Consider the following 21,347-nt stretch of genomic DNA (forward strand, 5'->3'; position numbering starts at 1 on the left):
TGAATAAGAAATGGGAACAAAGAGTGTCCTCCAGCTGTTGAAGTACCCCACTTCATAATCTCTCAGGCTCCAACTAATTGATGAATCTCATATTCATGTGAAAAGTGTATTTTTTATTTTAATTTTTTTTTTATCCTGGCCATAGAGAAGTCGGTCTGGTGGAAGTTTATGATTATGTGGCCTGAAGCATTGATGTTGATGTGGTGGTAGAGGTGGATGGGGATGCTATCTGGACAGGCTGGACTCTGTGACAGCTGCCCCTCATCACAAATCCAAAATGTGGTGGGGTTCATGGGAGAGATGCACCAGTAATATACATTTAAAAAGTGAAAAATATACTTTGTCAAATATTTTAGAGACAAACCTTTTTACAACTCCCATCACTAGCAATTGGAGATTTTGAAAACCTCCCACAGGCCGTCATGGAAGTGTGGGCTACCGTTTCAATTTCTCCCAAAAGATATATACATATATTATCTGTTTTCATAAAATTAAACATAGGGCCCAACACATCAAATCTGAAGAACCACCTCTCATCCGTTTTTCACTAATTTTACTTACGCTCTTTCCAGGCAAACCCGGATTCCCCGGTATGCCGTCGTTTCCAGGGATACCCTGAAAGAAGGAACTGAGGTTGAACTAGTTTGTTTCCAATCGAGGGCTGGCCACTCCCATCTCCACCAGTGGTTAAAGGCAGAGTCAAAGGGGCAGGGTCAAACAATGAAACCAGTTCCTTGTCCTGCCATATCTTGTGAAAATTACCAAAAAAAAAAAAAGTCTTATGCCCAAATATGTTTGAATAGACATGGCTTTATCAATTCATTCCCCACTTGTGATACCTCTACTTACACCTTTGACTCTTGCAGCATTTTCACTTTATTTGAAGGTCTGTTTCTTTGAAAACATTCTTTAGAAATTAGTTAAATTCGTGTTTAAGCACTGAATAATTTTATAAACTTTCTGAACTTTAAGCCAGACCTTCAAATAACTGTTCATGTCTCGGCAGACATTACGAAAGCTTGCTCAGTCGCTTCCCATTTGGGTTAAAGGCTTGAAGCACCGGACGGGGTTAGTGTGTTTTATCAAGTTTGTTTGCTCCTTTTAACCTGGTTATGTTCAAGCTTTTGCAGACATACTTTTGGTTTATGGTCATTCCATATCCTACATGCACTTCATGGACCGCCTAAAGAAGCGAAGCATGTAAAAGCCTTATTTTCAGTATGTACCCAAAGGCCCAAGCTGAAAGCCTACGTCATACAGAGATGCTGGAAAGTTCTCAGAGCCTTTCATGTTCTCTACATGTCTTTTTTGTTTCCATTTCAGACCCAATATGGTATTTATGACATCATATATTTTCACACACTGTATCCCACAATTACAAAGCCAATTCAGGCTATACATTTTATAGTGATGCTTCTAACTTAAAATAGGTTTTCTTGTGATGTTTGTTCTGTCTGTTTAGAGTCCATTTTGCCTCAATTCATGACTTTTACATAATAGAGATGACAAACATTTGTCTCCTTATGGGGTCATGTTGGTGTACAGTGAAAGTGTTTTTCTCTTCTACAGATTTCTTTTGCTTTTTTTGCCACTTTAACTTAAATACAAAAGCCTAAATGACACTTTCACTGTGGAACAAATAAGAAAAATCTACAGCAACTCTTTGTTGTTCAGAGTGCTTGAATTCCGAGGCAGCTGCAGAAGTATATAAAAAAAGCATAAAGGAGATTCTAACAAAACCCCACAAGAGAAGTAGTTCTTCTTAACAGACTTGAAAGTACTTTTGTGGATGCAATTGTGGAAAATTGTGTGAATATTGTTCAAAAAATACCTAATCCGTTGAGTCTAAAACAACACAGAAATGTAGAAAACATAAAAAGGGTTTGACAAGTTTCCATCAGTATCATACTCACAGTTCAATTCAGACAAATAGAGCAACTCCTGAATTGAACTAAAAAAAAAACTAAAAAAAACATCCTTATCACCATCCAACAAGCCCTCCATTTTACCTGAGGACCTTGGATTCCAGTGACTCCTTGAGGTCCAGGGGGGCCAGGAGGGCCTGGAGGTCCAGGAGGGCCCTACAACACACAAACAGAGACCCCAAATAGCACGACAGTAAGAAAACAAAATCCTAAACTGAAGACTTTTGTTTTCTTCTGGAGAAAAAAAAAAGGAGAAAAAGGCTTCAAACAAAGCATAAGGTTTTTTTTCAGACAATTTGGCTGGTTAACGGATCCGACCTGAGGCCCGGGCTGCCACGTGTTTGTTGGGGTTCCCGGGGCTCCCTGCGAGGCAAAGATAGGCAAAATCAGAGCAGCAAACGTGAATAGTGTGATGTTAAAAATAAATGTGAACAAATGTCAAGCAGAAATAACAGAGTTTTTTTTTTTTTTCTTCTTCCCTTATAAATCTCCTGTTAAGTTATAATTAACCCTTTGAAAGTAGTGTTGCTATACTTGGTCTTCTACAGCACGGTCCAGAAGTTTTCTTTGAATTTTCAGCATATCGTCATGTGTTTCTTAGAATCTGTGTGTGTTTTTGCAAGTGTGTACTCACAGGTCCACCCACAATTGCAGGCCCGGGCGGGATGCAGTTACACTCTCCTCGTTCCCCCTATAACATCGGTGTATAAATAGAGCAATTAAAGAAAGTTCAAGTAAGGCTGTTTTCTCATCGCTAAGCTCTGCTTGCACAATAGAATCATCATTCTGTCTGCAAATTAGTCCAAGAATATCCACTAATTTCTTTGTGATTTGTAGCCAATTGTCTTACTATCTTTTAATGTGGTCGTGATGAGCAGTTCTCCAAGATTTCTAGGGTTTACTACAGTTTTTCTTTGGACATTGGCTTTGGCAATAGATGGGAAGCATATGCAGAAAATAGGGATAAATTGAGTCATCATTATAGACTGCTAGCACCAGACAGAGAAAATATTAAATATATGTGGCTTGTCATGTACTGTAATTTACTCACCCCTACTATTGTTGTATTATTTATGACAATGGATGTTAGAGTATACATTCCGATTAGTCTATTTTTTTAGATTCAAAGAACTTTTTCAAAACAGGTGCTAAACATACTTTCCATTTATTTGAAATGTCATTTTTTCCATTAACTGTTAGCAGAAAATCATCATAATTAATAGAAATAAAGGTGTTAAAACATCCTCCTTTGTCTAAATAATCAACGTAATGTGTTTCACTTGTTGATGGAGTTCCTGAAATGAATGGACTTTTCAATAATATTCTAACTTATTGAATGGATCTGCACGTAAATGTTTTTTTTTTTTTTCCACTTGTGTAAAAATATAATGAAATGAAGCACATTTTACAAAGAATGAACTCCTGACATATCTGATCCCTTTGGGTTTTGGTTGTGTTGTGACTTGGTACTACTACCCAGTCCTTTCAAAATACTTTAAAAAAAACTGTCCTTTGTTCCAAAAGCAATTAATTTCTTAAATGCATGCTGAAGCATTACATTTTCAAAATAATTGTTGGTCATGGTCAGCAGGTCTCAACTGGTAAATCCTTTATGTTTCGTTCATGAGGACATGTTTGCACAATTACAGGTTCCACTTTCAGAAATGCAATCAGGTAACCATGGTTTATGATTAAGTTAAAAGCACAAAAGCCAGGAACTTTAGAGGATGTTATTGCTGATTCTGTGTTCATCTAGCCAGTGTTTAAGTGCATTTTCGTTGAAATTGTGTTTTACTTGCTACTTTTTTGTTGTTGTTTTTGCTTGTTTAATAGTTGATGTAAATGGATAGAGTCATGCTCACTGAGTAAAATTTCCTTTTTTTAGGAAAAAAAAATGATTTTTTCTTCATTTATAGATACTTTGTCTATTCATAGATAAAGTATCTATAAATAGATACTTTATAGCAATAAAGTATCCATTCTCACATTTAAATTATCCTTCATTAACATCCGAGGCCCCCGTTCCACCCCCCGAAAGCTCCGCCTTCTTTAATTCTTCATCTCTCCCTTCCTCAGTGACAGTCTGAACCTGCAGCTCTGACTCAAACGGTAATTATTACACAGCGTCTCTCTTCAGGCCCGTAAAACGCCTCCTCTGCCAAGAATGGCACGCGTGTCACCTCCACTGATGCTTTATCTGTAGCCGCGGGACCGCGCGTGCACGGGTGCGTCAGAGTGAGTGTGTCTGACGCCGGGCACGGTCAGTGGAGGGTGTTAAGCCTTCTCTCGTGATTACCATCTGTTCCGCCCCCTGATCTTCAAACCCCTTCCAGTTCCTGTCATCCAAACAAAATGGTAGACTTACCTTGTCCCCCTTAGCTCCATGAAATCCCTGCAAGAGAAAGACACACACAAGCAGACACACATCAAATTATTCTTTGTTGGTTCACGTGGAAGTGAGCTGAGTGCAGCTGAGGGGGGTAAGGATGAAATGGGAGCAGACTTCGCCTCTCCTATGGATCGAGGCAGAAATCCTGGGTAATGCCTAAATCAAGAACAATTCCCAAAAATAAATAAATAAAAAAGCTCAAGGGAAACTAAAACATCTAACCAAACCAAAACATTAAGTGTAGCTTGAAACTTCAGCTTCTTCCCTAAACTGCAAATGCGCACACAGATAAACATGCAAATGGAACGAAGACGTAAAAATAGACAGAAACTTACGGGTGCGCCGTCAGCTCCTGGAAGCCCTCTGGGCCCAGGGGCTCCGTCTTTACCCTGTGAGTCGAAAGTCAGTCGCGTTGTGTGAGAGCCAAAATAAAAGGATTATAATAAGCCTCGTTACACCAATACGACATATTGAAATCTACCGGCGGTCCCGCTACTCCAAATCCCGGCGGTCCCTGTGGCCCAGGGAGTCCCAGATCACCTCTTGAGCCCTGTGAACAAAAAACACACAAAGCAAAGTTTGAAAAAAATTTTTTTTTTTTTTTTATTTCTTTTTCAGATTAAAATGCCATAGTTTTAATTAAAAAATCGACCTTTTCCCCTGCAGGGCCAACAGAGCCTGGCAATCCTGTAACACCAGGGGGTCCCTCAAGAAATGAACAGGTTAGACCAGGTTATAAATGTGCAGCATGGTAAATACAGAATGTGAAGGTGGAAGAGAAACTCACTACTAGTCCTGGGAGACCTCTTGGTCCCTCAATGCCCTGGGAAAAACATTTTTTAAAAAATGAAGCAACAAGAGAAGAAGCGGGAAGGTTTTTAATGTAAGTAACAGAGTTTTTTTTTTTTTTTTTTCTACAATTAATCAAGTGATTAGCTGCTGAAAAGTTTATTTAACTTCTCAGAAGTTGAATAAATAAACCATCAGAGAACATTGATGGATTTTAAGCACAAAATGTTTAGAATCTTTTTCCTGTTTTGCCATAACGCAACCGTAAACCCAAGTGTATTTTCTGGGTATTATAAATGATTTATGCTACACGTTTCAGATTTTTACTTGTAAAAATAATATAATGTTCCTTCCTCTTCACAATCCTGTGCTATGTGTTGCTCTCTCTGATAAATGTGGAGAGAAAAAAAAAAAAAAAAGAAAAAAAGCAAGTCTTACTTGTGGTCCCGGAAGGCCCACTCCTGCAGCCCCAGCATCGCCCTGTTGAGGGCAAGACGCACCACAAATCAGAACGACAGCAGCATAGCAAATAAAGAAATAAAATAAAATCCTACACACACACATATATATATATATATATATATATATATATATATATACATACATATATATGTGTGTGTGTGTGTGTGCGTGTGTGTGTGTGTACAATTCACACCTTGCTTCCTTTGGGACCAGAGGGACCTTGCACACCTGGTAGGCCAGGATTTCCCTAAAGAGAGCAAATGCAAACTGAGACTTTGAGGAGTTGAGCAATTCTCACAGTGCAAAGCTAAAATTAAACTGAACTCCGGCTCACAGTTTTGCCAGGTTTCCCCGCTCCCGGGGACCCAGGATCTCCTTTTTCTCCTTTGGGCCCTGGCACAGCTACACCGTCACCCAGCGCCGTGCCAGCAGACGAGCAGCTAGTACATGAATCACCCTGGCAAAACAAACCCAAAGCATGATACACAAACCTTCAGGATGAGTCAAAGCGGCATATGTTTGGGAGCTGGGACCAATATGGCCGGTTTTTGAACAAAATATATTAACATCCCAGCAGATTGGATTAATAGCGGTTTTTAAAAAAAAGCAGGCAAAGTCTACATTTTCAACTCGTGTTAATATTCCTGAATAAATCATCAAAAGAGGCTGATCAGACTGCGGCACGTAGAACTGAAATTTTCTGTTAGCTTGTAATTTTTACCTTCTCTCCCTTCAAGCCCCTTAATCCATCCTGACCGGGGTCTCCAGGCAAACCCGGGACTCCGGGGTCACCGTTCAATCCCTTGTCTCCCTGTTCTCCTTGCTCGCCCTGGTCGAACACAAAACACACAATCAGAAACCCTTCTGGTTTTGACGGGAGCCGTGCATTTTCTGTTCAAAAATAATAGAGCCGACAGAGTGGAGCTTAGTTATCGACTCCTGATTTATTCATTTCTCTCAAATAATGAAAGTGTCTCCAGCCTCATTATTTCAACAACTGTCTAGTTCCACTTTGAAGTTTGGGTTGAGAGATTCCAGTGAATAAGGTAATTTAAGGTATACTGGCTTTGTTTTTGACAGATATTTTTTTTTTTCTTCTTAGATTTTTTTTTTTATCAGGATGATAAAAGTATTCCAAATAAGTTTTGAGGTATAATGTGAAGCAGATGCTGGACTATTTGTACCCCAGCTGCCTGAAATATTAAAATAGTATCACTTGAGCTGATCCTTGTGCTGGTGTTACTTATTCAAGACTCATTATCAATGTCTCTCTCGCCTTTCTTGGGCGTTTAAATGCATGATTTAGAAAGTGTTTGGGCAATGAGTTATTTAAAAAGACTGACACAATACCCAGAAGGCTTGATTAGTTGGTTTTAACTTAGCAGCCAAAAAACAGGACTCTGAAATGTTTGGAATATGTTTCTCAGGGGTTTGGGGTTTTAGCAGCCGGAGCACAAAGTGTGTAAATACACGCACACAATATAATAGAAAACGTACCTTTTCTCCCTTAGCACCAGACTGGCCTGATGGTCCCTGTTAAAAGTCACAATGAGCAATCACTCAGCTGCAAGCACGGAGCAAACGTCTGTCTGGTCACACAGAGTAAAAACCGTCGACACAAAGCGACGGGCAGAAGCACAAGGCAGTTTAAGCCGAATAGGTGGCAGAAGCCAAAAGAGATTTTTGTCTTTTACTATTTAGCTGCTGTTCTGTTGTTCGGCGAGATTCCCTGCATATTATGTTTGCACGATGAGCATCAGGGTGGATTTTGCCCTCGGGGTTGAAATCTTTCCAGCATCGTAAACTTTTCACTCTTCCAGATGGCGGCTAATCGGTTTTACTCCGTAGCAGAACAAAGAAGCTCGTCTCATGGAATTAGCTAAAAATGTTATTTTGTGATGCCGGTTCAGCTCGTACACGCCGGACTGAGTATTTGCACTTAAACTGGCTTATGACTGAGGGGACTTATCCGTGTTCTCTTTAAGCAGGGTGTACATTTCTCTTTGTTTAATGAGGATATAAACAACAAGGTGCAATAAAAACCACTGGCTAAGATCAATGACTGTGACTCGGATTAATACACTGTAGCAATGGAGTTAATCCATCTGTTAGTACGGTAAGATTCTTCAGGAACATTTAAAAAAAGTTGTTCTTCCTATTGATATTTTCAAAACAGATATACCTGTTTGCCTTCAGCTCCAAGTCCTGGAGGTCCAGGGGGACCTGGAGGGCCGGGTTCACCTTTTCTTCCCTCAAGCAGGCCACTCGGTTGACTACCAACCTCTGATGGCTGGCACACACCACAGTTGCCCTGCGGATGAACAAAGACTTAAAGTCGGTCTGCACAGCAACACGGGTAATGACTCCTTGACACAGTCACACACACTCACCTGCTCACCCTTTGGGCCCGGCGTTCCCACACCGGGCTTCCCGTCTTCACCCTGTTGAAAGATCAGGAAGGAATCGTCACCTTTTTTTTTTTCCCTCCATATTTCCACCATTTTGTATTTTTCAATGAGTGTTAAATAAAGCTATCACAAAATATGCACATCTAAATGAATGGCATTGTACAGGCTTGTACATAAAAACCAACCAGAATTATTAAAGGTCACAGAGGTCAGTCACAGCTTGTATTTGCCAACGCTTACATGAATAAATAAATAAATACTCTGAGGAGGAAATCTATTTTTCATGTTTTCAACTGTCCAACTGATGTGACTTTGAAATCAATCCAGACAATTTTACAGTTGCCTGGAATGAGTCATGTTCACGTCCTGGTAGCTCTATGGTAAAGAGCTTAGACACTTCCATGAAGTCGCCTCTGAAGTCAGTTGATGAAAGCACAAAAAGCATTGAATCAGGAATGGTGTGATATCAAATTTCATCAATAATTTAAAGGAACAATAAAGTGAAAACCACTAACATTTTCCATCTTACTGCTCCTATGAGTTAAAATCATTTCAATGACACCAAAAGTTACTTAGTGACTTTAGCTAGTGCAACATGACATGGGCAGACGTGGTGCAGAAGCTAATGAAGTGACACCCGTCACTCTTGTTAAATCACGCTCCTTTAAAGCTACTAAAGCTACCATTGGCAAACTGCAAGCAGTGTTTCCATTAAGCAGCTGGCTGCAGGCTGTCCTTAGCCAGACTAATTAACCTGCTAATATCAGCTCCCAGCATTGTTCTATAAAAAGAGCAGGCCATGCTTTTATTTAAAAAGTACAGCTGAATTGAACATGTTTCTAAAGATTACAAATAAAATATTTGAAGGTTATACATTTTTGCTCAAGTTTACGTACCAAAATGGTTTGTTATAGGTTGTTTTTTTTAGGTTCATTAAACTACAGTACCATAACAAGTGTTTCCCATTTAACAAAAGTAGCCTATCCATTTTTTCCCCACACTTAAATGTTTAGGATTATCAAAAATATATATCAAAGACAACTAGAATAAATGAAAAAAGTAGTTGTCAAATTAAAAAACAAAGAAATCGATTCACTCTAATAAAAAGACTAAGCCACACTTAGAAACAGCAACTGCTATCAAACATATACAATAAACTGCCAACTATTTTTTCCAAGTCACTCCAGGGGATTTCTGGCACTCATTTCCTTTTCCAAATTGTTCATACTCCAGTCAAATTGGAAGGATTGTGAGTATGAATGAACTTCTTAATCTCATGGCACAACAGCTTATCTTGGATTTTAGTCCAAGATAAGATGGACTAAAATCCAGCTTATCTTGGACTAAAATCCAGCTTATCTTGGACTAATTGGGCCAAAGTTTTGCCCCAATTTTCTCCAAACTTGACTGATCACTTTTCAAGTCCCTTAAGTCTGTTCACTTAAAGGACAGTGGCCAGACATTATCCTTGAAAGTTTTCTGGTGGCTAGCACCATTTATGATTCCATCAAGTGTGGAAAGCAGCAGCACCCTACTTTTTTTCAATCAGTTGTCAACACAATTCCGTCACATCTTGTTTTCTAGGACATCCAAAAGCATCACTGAAGTTAACTGCAGTGGTAGAAGTGCAAAAATATTCCCTTAAGTATCAAATGTCGCACAAGCTAGCCGGGACGTTTATCAAAGTGTGATTAAAAATAAAACTAGTTTGAAAATGGGAGAAAGAGATTTCAACAGCTCTTGTTAGGACTTAGATTATCAAGGAATGCATTTCTGCTTACTGCATAGTTTCAAACTAAATTGCATATTTAGCTGGGTTTTTTTTTTTGTTTGTTTTTAGCCAAAGTGTCTTGGAAGAACTAGCAAAACAGAGAGAGGAGAGGACTGGACCTTTGTTACTCTGAGAATACAAAGGCAGAAGCAAACAAAAACAGCTAGAGGGTCTCCAACACCCACTTCACAACAGCCTTATGCTTCTGGATCACTGTCAAGTCAATCTTAAGCAAACTTTCTTATTATCTGTAAAAGGAAATTCTGTTCAACAATGTTTCATCTGGCCTGTGTGGAGACACCAAAACACAGCTTTTATTTTAATATTTACAGCTGTAAAGCTTGAATTCATTTGAAGAGTTCATTTAAGCATCCATCTCCTTGGACACAACATGAAAAAGTGCAAATAAAATGAGGAAAAAAAAAAAACAATTAGGAAAGAAAATGTATTTGATTCATGGCAAAGTTGCGAAGGCTGTTATCCACTTCTCCTACCTTTGCACCTCTCTGTCCGTCCTTCCCCGCAGCCCCCCTCGGTCCTGGTTTCCCCTGTTTGCATGGCCACATTTCATTTCATTACATCACCAGGTTGAGAAACAGAAAAAATAAAAAATAAAAAAATCAGATTCAAAGAACTGAAGCTGGACTCACCGGCTTTCCGGCAGCTCCCGCGTTGCCAGCATTACCCTGCAGACAGGCAGAAAAAAAAAAAAAAGATCACTGAAATTCCCCATTTTGATAAAAATGGATTGCTTTTTAAATTGGTAATTCACCCCTCAGAGTTAAGTTGCACCCTATGGGCAGCTATGTCAGATGATATTGGTTTTTGAGTACCTTGGCTTTTTTGCTAATAAGCTTCCTGCTGAGAAAAAAAAAATCCCTATGGGAGACAGTTTGGGGCCTTAAAATTAGTGCACCGCTGAGATTATCTTCTCGACGCAGTCATTAAGAGCCGTACTCCAAAAACCGATTGAATGGGCTTCACTTATACAATCCATATTTGTTACTTTGCAGCACTATGTCTATATATATATATATATATATATATATATATATACACACACACACACACACACACACACACACACACACACACACACACACACACACACACGAGTTAACTACCTTCTCTCCTTTAAGGCCAGGTGAACCCACGTTTCCTGGCTCCCCCTGGGAAATAAAAAGAGGAAAATACGTTACTTTAATGAGGCATTTTCATTTTTTTTTAACCCTAAAAACTATTTTCTTACTTGCTCTCCTTTCTGCCCAATCCCAGGTTCCCCCTTCTCTCCCTTCTGCTGCAGAGTTTGAGTTTGGCCACCCGGGATGAACTTGGGTGGGAGTTCTCCGAGGGTAGGGCACACGGAACACGGTTCTCCCTGAAACCCACAGAACACGTGTGAAATCTTCAGATGTCGACATCTTATTCTGTGACCTGCAGATGTGTTCTTGCAGTCAAACTTTTTCACGTTTTGTCCTGCTACAGCCACAAACGTCAAAAGCTACCATGTAAATGTAAGAACAACAACAACAATAAAAAACGGTTTTCAATTTTTTTCAATGAAAAAATGAATCTGAAATGTTCCAGGCAAAGATGAAAATCACACCAAAATAAATTTTAAAAGCTGAAACTTTGTTTGGTTAGCTTGGAAAAGTCCTTTAAGAACAATTGCAATGCTCCATTAAGTAATTTGGAAGCTATATCTGGCTGACAACTTAATGGAGAAAGCTTCTGAAGCAGAAGATATTTAATTTCAGGGGTAAGACAGACACCACACCAACCTTTTCTCCTTTGGCGCCATCTGATCCATGTTCTCCCTGCCAAAACATACAAAAAGCACAGAATTCAAATTAATCCCGGCGCATGCTGCCAAGGCAGTTTGCGCGGCGATCTCACGTCTGAACACGGCACTGGAAGCGTTGTGGTCACCGCAATTAGGCAGATGTCGATGCATATCGGTAAAGTGCGAGTGTGGGTGCAGCGTGGACTTGGGGTCATAGACTAAAGCTGACTGACTTTTGTAGTTGCAGACCTACATGATGTGATGTTCTGAATGTGGGAGTTTGAGTTTGAGTGGACTTTTCTTCTTCTTTTTTAGCATTTTGTGCTAAAAAATGCATCTGCATCTGCTCTGGGAAGGAGTGTTCACACAGTGCTGATGTTAGCATATCTGAGGAATGCAGATGAGCGTGTATAGGTCACACTTGAGCAGAATATGAACTAAGTACACATTCAAACGAACAGGTAAGAAACCCCATACCTTCTGTCCCGCTTTGCCATTTGCACCTTCGACACCCTGTCAAAGAAAAAACAGGGGTGGGGAAAAGGAAGTAAAAAAAAATGAACAGATGTCAGGATGTTTGTTTGAAGGGAAGCTATACTCTAAGGTCTGTGAACAAGTTCTTTTTTTTTTTTGTCTTTTGTAATTAAATAAGTGAGATTGAGTTTAAAGGCTGATGGCCACAAAATACTTCCTCAAAAGTCTTGGGGATCATCAAGAATTTGATTCATTTTGGCACATGTGACAGATATTTATTTATTTTACTTGGTCAGCATGGGTTACTGTCTCACAAGGGCCTTTTCTTGCCAATATTCTCTCATCACAGAATCACGAACACTGACCTATCTGTGGTAAGTGAGGCCCTGCAGCTCTTCATATATCAATCCCGACTCTTTTGTGACCTCCTGGATAAGTAGTTGACGAAGAGTAATTTTATCCCCTGCCATTTATTGCGAAGGTTCACAACCATTCCACTTTTTTTTTTTTTTACTCCATGTATGAATAGTGGCTGCAAGTGGTGTTCATAGGAGTCTCAAAGCTTTAGAAATGGCCGTGCAGAACATTTCTTTGTACCCAATGTGCTCTATATATATATATATATATATATATATATATATATATATATATATATATATATATATATATATATATATATATATATATATATATATATATTTATAGCTCTAGCTGACATGTTAAGGATCTACTTGAGCTAAGTGAAGGTCTGACAGTAACCAATTGTGGAACTGGCAGGTAAAACCGAACCGAAAATATAGCTATATTAAAAATTATCAAGGAAATTTCAACTTAAATGAAATCATTTCAAAGCAACTTTTTTTTGCAATCTGTCGGTATATAATTTCCGATGCTAACATCTTGTTAATGATCTGAAACTTTCAAGTATGACATAAATGCAAGCAAGAAAGAAACCTTTAAGGGGCGAAGACTTTTTCCAGAGCACTGCAGCTCTCCTTTTTCGTCTGCTCTACCTTGTTCTCTCTCTCTGTCTTAACCAGGTATGACAGATTGATGCTGGCACTATTGGAAATCGTTGCACAGAAAATCTCATAAGGCTAAAGATTTATATTCTATCACCCCTCCTCCACAAATCATTCCCCATTTCACCTGCTGGAGTAAGTGGGAGTTATAAAAGGTAAAAAAAAAAAAAGGGGGAGAGAGGGAGAGAGAGAGAGATAGAATTTGGACTCACTGGAGGGAAAGAACGAACGAACCCCTCATCTTGGTGACTAAACTTTTGACAGCGTATCACGTCTTCTACCGTTAAGCTGCCGCAGCGCCGCAAGAATTACAGGGGCACACACAACCCCGAGGTGGAAGTAAACGCTGCGCTTTTCCTCAGAACGATAAGAAAGATTAAATATACACGCCATCACACGAGCGCTCAGGGTTCAATTGTCAGCTACGACTCACACCCCTATCTACAGCTCTAATAAAATATGTAGCGAGATCATAAAAATGTAAAACGGAACATCCCGGCAGGTGCGGAATACATTACGCGGCAAGTCAAACTGGTGTACTTACGGGGAGTCCTCTCTCTCCGATCCCCGGCGATCCGGGCTCTCCTTTAGGACCGGGCTTTCCCTGCAAGGCCACCGTGTTGCCGACGTCGGCTGGCAACACCGGGCACACTTCGCACGGGTCACCCTGAAGATTTGCACACAGCGTGTTGATCAGAGCGCAGGGACGTGCAGATGAAAAGATTAAGGATTGTGCTAATGTGGCATTATTAAACCTTCTCTCCTTTTGGACCTCCTGGGCCTCTTGGTCCCTGGGAAAACAACAGAATCCCTGTCAAACACTGATGTACCAGTTCGTCATTACAGTACAGTCTGTTGGAAGCCGATGCATGCACTGCTGAATATCAATCAATGCTTAAAAGAGTCTCTCACCGGGTCTCCTGGCAATCCGTCTTCTCCTTTCGGTCCTGGGTCTCCCTGTAAATGGAAAGTTGAAACTGAATATGATAGCATGAAACATGAATTGATCTCGTCAGTAAGGTTAGCTTGGAACTGGCAGCAGGATCCCCAAAAGAGCAGGAAAAGTTGGGCATGGTTCTCTCTACTCTTGTTCGATTAGCCACCATAGTCAAAATGTCTGCTTAATGACTACAATTTATTTTAAACAATAGATTCAGAAAGAAAACTACTCTTGATTTTGAGTGTTACAGCGAAGGTAAAGGTTAGAAGAAAAGAAAAGAAGTTGGACTAATTTAATAAACTGTGTCACACAGACAAATGTCATAAAATTTGACTGTTTTCATGTTAACAACTACATTGATTTGGTTGTTATTATGCTACACTTTACATACCAGAAACGAGACTTTTTTTTTTTTTTTTTTTTTTTTTTGGGCAATTTATTGTTAAGGATGTAAAGAGATTATGTGGCACATGATAAAAAAAAATATTGAGATGTGGGTATTGACTATTTCTATTCAACGTGAAGTCTGTCTTCTGATGTGCTCTCCAGATTAAAACTCTGGAACAAACTACTGCTTATGTCCCATTGCATCTAATCTAGACCCTCCGAACGGGGAGGGATTTAATAGTGCTCACCACCAATTTGTTCCAATTCACTGTAGCAGGAGTCAGAATTGAGTTGGTAAAAAGGAAATCAAATATTCTGCTTTCAACTCAGACTCAACTGTAAAAGCTTATTTTTCGGTCTAGATTGATTTCTTTTTTTTTTTTTTTTACATTTTGGATGTCCAAACATCAGGACGTGAATGCGTTCACTGATCAGCACAAATATTGTTTGTGATAAATGCGATCGCACAGTTTCACCCAAGTTTATACTCTTTTGTTAAAAATTATTCAAAGTGTACAATTGTTTAGAAAGTAAACATAAGAATACATCTCTTTTCACTTTTAAAGAGTGTTAAAACCTGCTACAAATGCAGCATGTCACTCATTTCATCAGACAGTTTAAGAAAACAGCCTACCTTCTCACCTCTACCATCACCAGGAGGGCCCTGTGAAGATAAGCAAATTATTCAATTTACTCTTCAGTGCATTATTCTTTTTTTTTCTTTACCAAATCTTCTATCGTGAAAAAGTGCTCTCTCACCGGTGGACCCGGTTTTCCGAATCCTGGCAGACCCGGAAGTCCGGGCTTCCCTGGCTCCCCAGCTAAGCCCTCCGGACCCACTGATCCCGGAGTGCCCTGGGAAAACAAACCCGGCGCAGGTTCTATCAAATCCAAACTGGGCTGCATGAATGTGACAGGCAGGCTGATGACGGAAAGCCCAAGAGTTAAGGCAGACAAACCTTCTGTCCCTTGGGGCCGACGACGCAGATGGACCCTGCCCGACCCTGGGAAACGGTGACAGACAAGAGAAGAGAGTGACATCATCAGCGCGTTCTGAGAGGGAATAAAACGAGCGCTGCTGGTGTTAAAGAAAACATGGAGCTTGTCTCCTTTATAGAAATGTTCAAGTCTTTTAGATTTCCCTACTTTATTGAACATCGTTCACCAGAAGGAAAAAACAGACAGGGTTATCATAAAGCCTGTGAGATGAATTGTCTTCAGTGGTGCATGTGATATTTTCTGCCTGCCTGACTCAAGCCACATCGACGAGCGCATTCATTTTCAGAATGTCAGATGGATGGGAGGAATTAAAAACAAAATCTATTCCCCTCTCCTGCCCCACCAAATCCATCTGGCTACAACAAGCTCTTAGCTTAGAAAACTGCTAAATGTGAGTTCGTTGGATGCCAGAAAAAAAACTGCTGGAATCTCTTGGCGCCCTGCTAAGGCTGTAATTTGTTCCTCAAAAGTTTTCATGCGTTCGTGGGCTCATTGCACCATTCAGGGGGGGGAGATTAAAAGGTTTAAGTCTTCCTGAATAGACGGCTGCCTGTGTGAGAGACAAACGGCCCAGTCAATGAGGCGGCATTGATTGTGCAAGCTTTGTTGCTCTAGCCTAATCTAACAGGCATTAGCAGGTTGACTTAACGCAACAGGAGCGGGCAGATATCAATGAGAGCCCGAGTTTAGAGAGCGGTACCGCATGGGTTTACCGAATATCCGCTTAGGCCTGATAAAAGTAACCGCACGGCAGGATGAGTGAGCATCTCTCGGAGATGTCCTCTCTTATTTATGCGATTGTAAAAACCGCATTTTGACCTTACTGTCTGACTTGCTCTAGATGTATTGAAGAAAACAAGCACGAAACACCTACATCCTTCCCCGGTGTTCCTGTCAGGCCTTGCGGACCGATCTCCCCTTTCTGACCTTTTTCTCCCTGGACAAAACCACCAAGAGAATGAGAGGTTAGAATCTAATTGGATGATCATTAGGGGGTTACGTCTTGATTATTAATCACCAAAAGTTTCTTCAACTGTTCACCTTGTACCCAGCTGCCTGACCCCGGTTGGAAGCCGTTCCCTGTGGAGGCAATCAGCGGAGATAAGGCCAAGATCAATGACTTGGCTCTAAAAGAAGACAAAACATACACTACACACACACACGCCCACACACAACCTGGAGCATGGCAAACATAGTAAGCAGTCAGTAGCCTGCGTGGGCTAACACCAGGAGGCTATTGCCCCATTTACACAAAGTCTCAGACAAAGGAGCTGGTCTTTTCTAAAATTGGGGAAACCTCAGAGGTTTTTTCACATTTTGTCAAAAATATAACTACAGACTTTTTATGGCAGCTGGACACAATTGCCAAGTCCAAAAAATATATATTTATGTTTTTTCAAAAAGGGATCTAAATCCCATGGATTTGTATTCACTGTGACGCCCAGAAAAAGAATAGCGTGACTATATAAAGTGTGTAGTGTGGCAGAAAAGTCGGGGGAAAACAAACAGAACAGGTGATCCAATTTGCATATATTTCATTAATTGGTCAGAAGTAATCAAAGTAGGTTTATCCAAGTTAATTTATTATGTTTATTAAGTTGACAAGTCAGGCAAATGTCAACTTAATAAACATGCAAAAAAATTTAACAAGCTCAATTTAATTAACCGTGATTAAATAATCGTGAGCTGCATTCTCTGTGGATGTCCTACTTTATGTTGGTCTATAACATAAAATCCTAGCAAACTACATTGAATTCTGTAGTTGTAAAGCGCAAACTGTGAAAAAAAAAATGTTGATGGGGCGTAAATATGTTTACAACTTGTATGATACGCATGTTAGTCGGTTGCAGCTTACTCATTAAATCCCACTTTCGTCCTGCAGGTCCACACGTTAACACTCTTGCATGGTTAATAAACACTCTACTGGTAAAATAAAAATACACAGAGAGCAACAGGGTTTCCAGCTGCATAATTAATACTGTGGCTGAATGCCTGAAAAATTAGGCTCTGCATAAGAATCAATCCAAAAATGCTGAAGGAGGTTTAGGTGGGTTGGAAAGCGCTGGTACGTGTTGCTGCAACCTGTGACTAAAACTCTGGCACTCACCGGCTCGCCTTTCTCGCCCTTCTGGCCCCTGGATCCATCTGTGCACTGAGGTTAGAGACAGTTGGTTGGCACAAATTTTCACAAATCACTTTTGGCAAGAAGCAGGAGAAAAAGAAAAAGGGCCAATCCTAGCTCACTGTAGGCTATGCAAAAAAAAAAAAAAAAAAAAAAAGAAAAAAGTAAAGGCAAGCAGAATGAGCGTGGGAAACGACTAGTTTACTTACTGGACCTGAGCAACCATCGCCCTGAGACACAGAGAGATGGAGAGGATGGATGATTATTTGTGAATGTGTCATGAAATCAGAATGCTGTATCGTGTTGCTATTTGGTCAAATTGCTTCCCATTAATTAGTTTCATTCATTTTAGTTTCACATTACATCTACATCCTTCATACTCACCCGACCGCCTTTTCCTCCAAGGTTTACAACCTGAAAAACACACACACAGGGAACATGGTAACGTAGCTCTTGGATTGACATTCCTAACATGATCTTACAGAAAGAAGTAAAGATCAGCGATCCTTACATTTTCCTCCTTACTCAGGAGTAAACAACCAGCACACTACAGACAGACACAGAGAAAGAATAAATTAACACTGCTTTGGGCTTTATGAAGAAATTAAGTCTTGTAGTTTCCACTGTCACCTGACAGTGGCACTGTTGCACAAAATTCCACTTTTCAAAATCTCCCTGCTGCTACATTATGCTGCTAAAAGAGGATGAGTTGTATGCAAGTGGGCACACACACACACACACACACACACACACGCACGCACGCACGCACATCTCCCGTGGGAACAGGAGATCAATAGGAATGTCTGATTCCCATAGCACCGGAGTGAGCAGACCAGCTGCTCCTGCAGGATGGTGCAAAAACATGATCACAGTCACATGCACACACCAAATAAGGACAACAATTATAAATAACTGAAGCGTTTTTTTTTTTTTTTTTCGTTTTTTTTGGCGGAAGCGGGTAATTAAAGCTGAATTACTGCAGCCCGTGTTTCTGGGAGTCTGGCTTTCACACACCAGGAAGTTTCCAATATGCTGAAGTTGTGACTATGCGAGCTTGCCGAGACGAAAGCGAGTCAGAGAAAGAGAGAGAGAGAACGGTTGTAACAGCAGAGACAACATGTAATTCTAGCTCTTCCCTTTATTCCCCTCTTCCTCTCACACGCTGCGTATCTATCAATGGCTGCCTGAACCAGCTGCAGTGACAACTCACTCTTTCCATGTTCTCATTCGTGATTGAACGCAGCTTAAAAAGATCTACTAAAAGCCTACGGAGTACTTTATTTATTCCCAATGTTGCATTACAAAGCAATAAAAAAGAAAGAGTGCTCTTATGAGCTCATATTGCTGATGTTAGTGCTGTTAACTAATTCAGATAGCTAATAATGTACACACAAACACATCCCCTAATATAAAAGTTTAGAGTTTGCATATTGATTCTTAATGGCAACTTCACATGTTGCCATTAAGAGTCTAGAATGAAGATTAAATTAAAAGTGAACATCTGAATAGACAAGAGGAAGGATTATAGTGACTTTGAAAGTGGGATGGCTGTTAGTGCCTGACTGTCTAAGCAAACTAAATCTATTTCATGAAGAATTGTAGCAGTTTGGAGGAAAAAGATGGTCTCAACCAATACTACAAGGTGGACCTAATATAGTGGTAGAGGAGTGTGTTGCTAGCCATAACGGTCACAGAAACATCTGTTTTCTGTCAAATCTGTAGTGAACATTAAATACTACAAACTTCTCCCTTTTACTTTATTGTTTCATTGAATTTCATTTGCTCAAAGTTTGCTCTTACTTTGTTTCTTTGTGGTTTAGAAGGTAACAGCTTTTAAATATTGATGTTTCTGTCAAGTTTGATAGTTTCAGGACATTAGAATCAAAAATTCAAGAACATTTATGTTCATTAAAAAGATCCTCCTTTAAACAATCTTTTGTTTTATTCTTGATCAAAAAGAACATCATACACAATCCTTTTTTGCAGATTTTAGTGGGTTTTTCTTTAAAAAGAAGAGACTAGCTGGCTTTTATTAGTGCCAAAGCAGGTCTGGACACACCCTAATCTGTATCCTACATACGACAGATTAATATTTGTGCATATTAATATTGGGTGTGTGATGAAACCCTAGTCTTAAAAAAACAACAAAAAAAACCCCATCATATCATAATGTATGCAGACTATTTGTTTTGAATAACCTCAAGAAAGCAACTCTTAAAAACAATTGAATCTTGCATTTGTATAAATATTTAAATCAGTCCAAATCAATGATGCACTTTGGTGAAACCACTGGTTAATCATCAGCGTGGATAGACAAAACCTCTCCAAGTATTTAAAGGGAAAAAGGAAAAAAAAGAAGCAAAGGGCTTGGAATTACAAATACCAACAGAAAACAGGACTAAACGTAAAGTGCTCTCGGTAAAGTGCATGGGGAGGTTAAGCTTTGCTGCCCAGTGGCGACTTTGAGGCCGACTCCACAGCGGCTAGCTGTACCTCATCAAAAGACTGGGGCACTGAGCCGTGTACACATGGTGGAGAAGCAGAACCTTTTTTTTTTCTTAGAGATGGGTCCAGGACCTCTGATGTCATGACAAGATGAAAACAGGCTTTCAGAAAAACAACTTATCCAGAGTGGAGCCCATCGTGTGTGGTATAAAGACCGCTGCCGGTATGAAACTGTAACAGACTGTGTCCCATTGGGAAAGACATCTGGAGAGTAAAGGTGTTTCTTATTGAAAGAGGCACCTCATCATTTCAATACAGGCTAGGAAAATACAATGCGTCTGTCAAGACGCTGCATTAGCAGGAAGGATTTGTGCATTAATTAATGATATGCTAGTAAACCGCCGTAAAGACAGGAAGTACAACAGGAAGTGTGTTTGGGAACACGATCGTCGTAACGCAGAACAAGAGAAGACCCAAAAACCTGAGTCTAAAATGCTCACATTGATGCAGCAGTACAGGAATGACAATCGATTCATTCCTGTTGAAGGAACCATCCATGTTGGAGGGAAGTTAATGTTCCTCTCCTTGTTGTTCCCGGTGAAGATTTCGGGAGAGTTAAAAGTGACCATCAGGGGATGGACACGCTCCTGGATTCATCCCATAATCACAACTACCTAATTACATCCTAATCCTACCCATTTCTACCAGAACACATGGCCAGGAAAGGTAAGGTCAATGCATCTTACCTGTCCTCAACAAGTTGTGAGGAGATTGAGTTAATGGTTGTAAAACAGCTATGCAAATATTAATGTTTTGCTGTTTCTATAGATGCAACTCCTTACCCTGATTTAGATCATCTAACCTTCATTTTTAAACTTTTTTAGCAAACAGGAGAAAGTTATGAAACCATTTTTGGCATTTGAACCAATTCATTGTCATGCAAGACAGTTTTGTAGCTTTTCTTATTGCGATAGCGGAAAGCCTTGGATTGGATTTATCTAACTGCGGAGGCCACAATGTTTTGATAAACGCAGCAACATGTCAGGGTGGAATTACAGCCCGCGGCGCATTTAAAGCAAAGAAATTGTTTATTCCTTTATGTCCCATGCACAGCTCATTCTCTAAACTTGGCGGATGTTAACATCACAGAGGTCAGTATTATTGAAGTGGGGAAGTTTTTGATTTACTCCAATATTTGCGCTCGTTCCGCTCTAGATGGGAGAACTAGGACATTTGTATTGGTTTGACATTGAAGTCACTGTCAAATACTTGGCGAAGTTACTGTGCTGGGCCTTGTAAGCTTTTCGGCATAATAATTTCAAAATGTGAGAGGCTCTGGCGACGATGCCTAGCTATCAAAATGAAAGAAAATAAAAGCATACTTAATCGTTTTTAAAATACAAATGTAACTCTTCAAAAGTGTGACCTAGA

The 21,347-nt window shown here is 39.9% G+C and overlaps 1 protein-coding gene across 4 annotated transcripts in view; it reads right to left on the reverse strand.

The window, feature by feature from the left end:
* The window catches only part of col16a1 (collagen, type XVI, alpha 1), an 84,541-nt gene that overhangs the window by 20,890 nt on the left and 42,304 nt on the right, over positions 1 to 21,347 (reverse strand). For 2 of the 4 annotated variants that reach the window (XM_014985609.2, XM_014985611.2), the window contains exons 10-43: positions 17,983 to 18,018; positions 17,856 to 17,885; positions 17,681 to 17,701; positions 17,457 to 17,501; positions 16,391 to 16,429; positions 16,224 to 16,286; positions 15,310 to 15,354; positions 15,110 to 15,205; positions 14,985 to 15,014; positions 13,936 to 13,980; positions 13,779 to 13,814; positions 13,568 to 13,690; positions 12,005 to 12,040; positions 11,526 to 11,561; positions 10,994 to 11,122; positions 10,869 to 10,913; positions 10,395 to 10,430; positions 10,239 to 10,292; positions 7,956 to 8,006; positions 7,748 to 7,876; positions 7,063 to 7,098; positions 6,287 to 6,394; positions 5,900 to 6,022; positions 5,759 to 5,812; positions 5,542 to 5,583; positions 5,102 to 5,137; positions 4,967 to 5,020; positions 4,796 to 4,864; positions 4,650 to 4,703; positions 4,291 to 4,317; positions 2,560 to 2,616; positions 2,244 to 2,288; positions 2,010 to 2,081; positions 562 to 615 (exon numbers count right to left, since the gene is read on the reverse strand). In XM_014985609.2, coding sequence (XP_014841095.2) covers positions 562 to 615; positions 2,010 to 2,081; positions 2,244 to 2,288; positions 2,560 to 2,616; positions 4,291 to 4,317; positions 4,650 to 4,703; positions 4,796 to 4,864; positions 4,967 to 5,020; positions 5,102 to 5,137; positions 5,542 to 5,583; positions 5,759 to 5,812; positions 5,900 to 6,022; positions 6,287 to 6,394; positions 7,063 to 7,098; positions 7,748 to 7,876; positions 7,956 to 8,006; positions 10,239 to 10,292; positions 10,395 to 10,430; positions 10,869 to 10,913; positions 10,994 to 11,122; positions 11,526 to 11,561; positions 12,005 to 12,040; positions 13,568 to 13,690; positions 13,779 to 13,814; positions 13,936 to 13,980; positions 14,985 to 15,014; positions 15,110 to 15,205; positions 15,310 to 15,354; positions 16,224 to 16,286; positions 16,391 to 16,429; positions 17,457 to 17,501; positions 17,681 to 17,701; positions 17,856 to 17,885; positions 17,983 to 18,018 — 1,956 coding nt within the window. The remainder of the gene's footprint in view (positions 1 to 561; positions 616 to 2,009; positions 2,082 to 2,243; positions 2,289 to 2,559; positions 2,617 to 4,290; positions 4,318 to 4,649; positions 4,704 to 4,795; positions 4,865 to 4,966; positions 5,021 to 5,101; positions 5,138 to 5,541; positions 5,584 to 5,758; positions 5,813 to 5,899; positions 6,023 to 6,286; positions 6,395 to 7,062; positions 7,099 to 7,747; positions 7,877 to 7,955; positions 8,007 to 10,238; positions 10,293 to 10,394; positions 10,431 to 10,868; positions 10,914 to 10,993; positions 11,123 to 11,525; positions 11,562 to 12,004; positions 12,041 to 13,567; positions 13,691 to 13,778; positions 13,815 to 13,935; positions 13,981 to 14,984; positions 15,015 to 15,109; positions 15,206 to 15,309; positions 15,355 to 16,223; positions 16,287 to 16,390; positions 16,430 to 17,456; positions 17,502 to 17,680; positions 17,702 to 17,855; positions 17,886 to 17,982; positions 18,019 to 21,347) is intronic. The other 2 variants (XM_014985613.2, XM_014985614.2) reach the window with 2 other exon arrangements.

Source organism: Poecilia mexicana, unplaced genomic scaffold (genome assembly GCF_051168715.1).
Source record: "Poecilia mexicana isolate PSO_F unplaced genomic scaffold, ASM5116871v1 scaffold_11, whole genome shotgun sequence".
Taxonomy (NCBI): Eukaryota; Metazoa; Chordata; class Actinopteri; order Cyprinodontiformes; family Poeciliidae; genus Poecilia; species Poecilia mexicana.